At 55.9% G+C, this 4,303-nt stretch overlaps 1 protein-coding gene across 1 annotated transcript; it reads right to left on the bottom strand.

The window, feature by feature from the left end:
• Nucleotides 1-2,645, bottom strand: NCS54_00397700 (Hypothetical protein; the record flags this gene model as incomplete). The annotated part of the gene is made up of 2 exons (XM_053149528.1): nucleotides 1-245; nucleotides 308-2,645. The coding sequence occupies 2 exons, from the start codon at nucleotides 2,643-2,645 to the stop codon at nucleotides 1-3; spliced, it is 2,583 nt and encodes an 860-aa protein (XP_053005503.1).
• Between the last annotated feature and the right edge of the window lie 1,658 nt (nucleotides 2,646-4,303).

The following is a 4,303-nucleotide window of genomic DNA, read 5'->3' as shown; positions in this document are numbered from 1 at the left end:
TTAAGCTTCGAGGACCGGATCGCGGTCTCGGTGGGATCGATGGTGGTGATGGTGGTGATCTTGGTCCCTCGACCGGGAATCATAGTCATCATCGTCTCTGTGTCGTCGACGTCGTTCGCGATCTCGGTCCTTGTCATCCCAGTCCTCCTCATCATCTCTGTGACGGCGATGGCGGTGATGCTTGCGCCTATCCTCATCATCACCACGATCACGATCTTCGTCGTCTTCATCACGGCGTCGTCGTTCTAAGCCCTAAAGTTAGTACCCATATGAAAAGGTGCATATATATCTTGGCGGCTCAGCTTACCTCGCAAAACTTGCGTCGCAGACGCGTATGCTTGGATTTCCTCCTTGCTAAGGACACGCAGGACAATAACAAAGTCATCCCTGACCTCGAACCTCTCCTTGCCAATAGTCAAGGCTTCAGGGTTGACCACCTTGCGGCTGATCTTGGTCCATTTTGCGCCTGGGGGTGCTTCTCTTGCCTTCTTGTCCTCCTTGTGAGGTGCAACACCCTCACGGATGGGGTTTGGCTCCTCCGGGAAGCTGACCTTGGGCTGTTTCAAGATGCCCTTGAGCGGCTTCTCGTCCTTCTTCTCGCGGGGAGGTGATACAACGCGAACTTGTTTCTCCTCGGGAGGGGACTGTTGAGTCTCGCGTCCGCGAGTCTCCTCCTTGGGAGAAGATGATAGCCTGGAATCGGGCGAGGCTCGGAGGTCCTTGGAAGACTTTGCTTCCGGGATACTTCTCGGTTCCTTTGTAGGTGAGGAAGAACGAGTTCTGGTCTCGATCACAACTGGTGTCTCCTTCTCCTTCTCCTTTTCCGTAGTCTTCAAGGCGGCAAGTTGATCCTTAAGGTGTCTGAGCTCCGAGGCATCATTGGGGTTGAACGCACTCGAGCTGCGATGTCGTCTTGTTGGCTTCTTTGCTTCATCAGAGTCAGAGGATGAGATGACTGCTTCGCCACTCTTGCGGGGATCAGCGTTCCGGCGGCTTGTTTCATTGTTGTCACGGTCGTAGTCCCGGGGCCTCGATCGGCTTCGCTCCGATACTCGCGGACGTTCGCGGGTCGTTGAACTTCTCCGCCGTTCACGCTTGCGCTCACGGTCGCGCTCGTCGTCCGAGCTCTTGCGCCTGCTTGATTCCTTCTCCCGCTTGTCGTCATCCTTGACGGAGGGCACAAGTCCAACAGCAGTTGCAGCAATACCCAAGCCAGTGGCCACCTTGTCTCGGAATCGGGTACGCTCCTTCTCATCATCATCGCTTCCCCTCTTGCTCTCACGCCTTTCCCGGCGGCCGTCCTTGGACTCGACCTTGCTTCTGCGTCGATCATCACGGTCATACTCGGACTCGCGAGGCAATTCCTCATCGGAGCGCTTCTTTGGCTCTTGACGACGGTCTCGCCGATCATCAAAGTCATCAGAGTCAGTTCGAATACCAAAGCCGCGAGTAGTGACCCTGTCATCGTGAAAGTATGGGACTTCATAAGTGCGCTCGGTTTCGTAGGTGCGCTCAGAGTCGTTCTGGTCACGGAACTCTCGCATTTTCCTCTCATCTTCGCGGCTGCGGTAGTAATCATCATGATGCGTAGACCTTGGCGGGCCCTCCTGATACAGGGACACTGGACGGGGACGTCGAGTCACCTCGGTAGTCGCCACAACAGGAGACTCCAGTTTGGTAACGCTGGGGTCCAGGGGAAGGGGAGAAGCTGGGAGGACCTCTCGGGAAGCGTCGTACCCGCGAATCTTGTCGAATCCTCGGGTGCTAGGGGGTGGTCCCCCTCGATTTTCGTATTGTCGATTGCTGGAAGAGCTAGTTGAGTTGGTGGTTATGTAGTTGCGGTTCAAGTCAGGGCTAGTATCAACGTTGAGTGTCCGCTGATCAGCGTTGTAGTTAATATTGGGGCGATAGTACCCGCGGTCGAGGCTCTCCCGTCTTCGTGACCGGGGTGGGCCTGAATGGTCGAGATCATAGCGAACCAGCTCGCCAGCATTGGTGTACTGGTAACCATCATCTCCATAGTCAACGGTGCTGGAGCTGTGCCGTGGATTGGTGTGGTAGATGGCAGATTGGCGAGAGCCACGGTAGGGGTCATCGCGTACCAAGCTGTCGCTTCGATCTCTAGTGCGAGCATACTCGTCGCCCCCTGCTTGGTCGGCGTAGGAGTGAGTTGTGCCGCGTGAACGTATGGATGAGGCAGGCTGGGTGTAGAACTGCCCCTCGCTGGACCGGTATTCGTCTCGAATGGGACTACCGGAACGAGCATTGGAAGATTGAGATGTGGTACCGTTGGGTCGGTCCTTCTGCTGAGTGGTCATGACAATGACCGGAGGCCGGCTGGCTGAGTCGAGAGTCGAGGATCGATGTGAGCGAGTGACATCTCGGGTAGTTGGCCTGTGTGAGCGAGGATCTTGGGTAACAGCATAGGTTCGGGTGGTGGTGCTAGGAGCCGGGGCCGTAGACGTTGTCGTCACATATCCTCGAGGTGTCGTTGAGGGTTGTTGGCGGGTGGAAGCCGGCATGACGTGCATGTCCCCGGCGTACAAAGAAGTGTACCCAATGCTGGAGGGCATCGAGGATCTCGCGGGGTTCGAGAAAGTGGCAGCTCGTCCAGAAGACGAGTAGCCGCGATACCGGTCTGTCATGATGACGTGGGGCGGCCCAGGGTTGAGGGCGAGCCGAGAAGATCCTCAATTGAGCGAGTTGCTAGAAGCCAGCAGCGAGTGCAGATGAAGAGAACACAAGCCGAGTCGAGTTGTGAGAAACGTCGGACAGAGTGTGACAGAGCGTGGGAGCCCGAGCGCCGTAATGAGTCGAGTTGGACTACAGTATTGTATCTGTGTGTGGCAGCGGAATGACGGCAACCTGCTCTGGATACCTAATGCCGGTTGGTGAAAGCCAAGGCCACGTGAGGGAGGGGTCAAGCTTGGTCGGTGCTCGTAGCAGGATTAGTTTTTTGGTTATTGTATCGTCCGGGGCTTGGTGGTTAATAAGAGGCCCCGGTCCAGATCTCCGTCGCTAGTTCAGGCTCAGGCAGGGAAGCACTCCGAGAGCAACACTCGGTGTCGTCGGTGCCTTGCCCTTCCCTACTGTACTGTAGCTGTAGTTGTGGTGCCCAGATCGGACGACGGCGGCCAAGATGACGCAGAGATCAAGAGACTCCCACGACAGATGAAGAAACGTATCGAGGCCGATAGGCGAATGAAGAGAAGCGAGAGCAAGACAGGCCCGAGGGGACTCCTGCGGTGTAAGGTTGGTCGGTGCGTGGTCAAGGCAGTTATGGTTGTTGGCCGTCTCCAGAAACAGTCGATGTCGGTTCCCGGTGATCCTTGATTATCCAGTCAACGAAAGGAAATTTCCTCGGACAACACCAGGCTTTGGGTTGAAAAAGAGACGATGACACGTCTTGGCAGTCGAACTTCCTTTGTTCCACGAGGATGGGAAACACACCGAAACAGTCCACCACCAGAGGCGCCGAGGTGGGGTGAGCCTGTGAGGGGCGATAAAGAACAAGAAAAGAGACAATTATGGAGAGATTGGGACGAGATGCAGAAGCGGAGAAGAGGGGGGAAGACCGGAGAAGGACACAATCGGTGATGTTTTGTCAGAGCAAGGTTCCTCTTCGAAACCAGTCCCCGACTCAGGCAAAGGGACCTGGACCCAGAGAGTCGTTAAAAGTGCCGCCGGCCACCCCAACGTCTTTCGCGCAGTTGCAGAGAGACTGTGGGAATGCCGATGACGATCGCATGCGGTGGCGTGGAGCCTACAGTCTGGCGTCAGGAAAAAGTCACCCCAAGAGCCGTTCTTGGAAACGATTATGGTGGGTGGGTTTGGAACAGACATGGATGGACTGGATCTCGGAAAAAGGAACAAAAACGTCACCCACCTGATGTCAGCAACCAAGCCGCAGGGTCCGTCCCTTGAAGGGTGCAGCTGGTCGGTCGGTACCTCTCACAAGGTAGCCAGCCCTGTTGTCTCGGGCGTATCTTGGTGGTAGCCCTGCAAGAAGTTGTCGTACAGGCACAGGATCGGCCTGTTGTGTTTTTCACTGTCTCTGGTTTCTTGATTCTCGTATCCTGTTGCACTTTCGATCGAGTCTTTGCTCCTGCTCTGTTGCTGTGATGCCGCCTCAAAACCGCACACGCCAATGCTAACAAGATCCAATGCTTGATAGTGTTCCAGGGATATCCCGTCCGCGTCTAAGTGGAGCGGACTGGTTTGGCTTAGCCTCGCCGGGCTTTTCGCTGGGCTTCCTGATGAGCGTCCGAATTCCTATGATACGTAGCAGCGACGGCGCCGGCCG

The sequence above is a fragment of the Fusarium falciforme genome, chromosome 3 (genome assembly GCF_026873545.1).
Source record: "Fusarium falciforme chromosome 3, complete sequence".
Classification (NCBI taxonomy): domain Eukaryota; kingdom Fungi; phylum Ascomycota; class Sordariomycetes; order Hypocreales; family Nectriaceae; genus Fusarium; species Fusarium falciforme.
The sequence above is the reverse complement of the archived record's forward strand: the minus strand, read 5'-3'. Positions and strand labels throughout refer to the sequence as shown.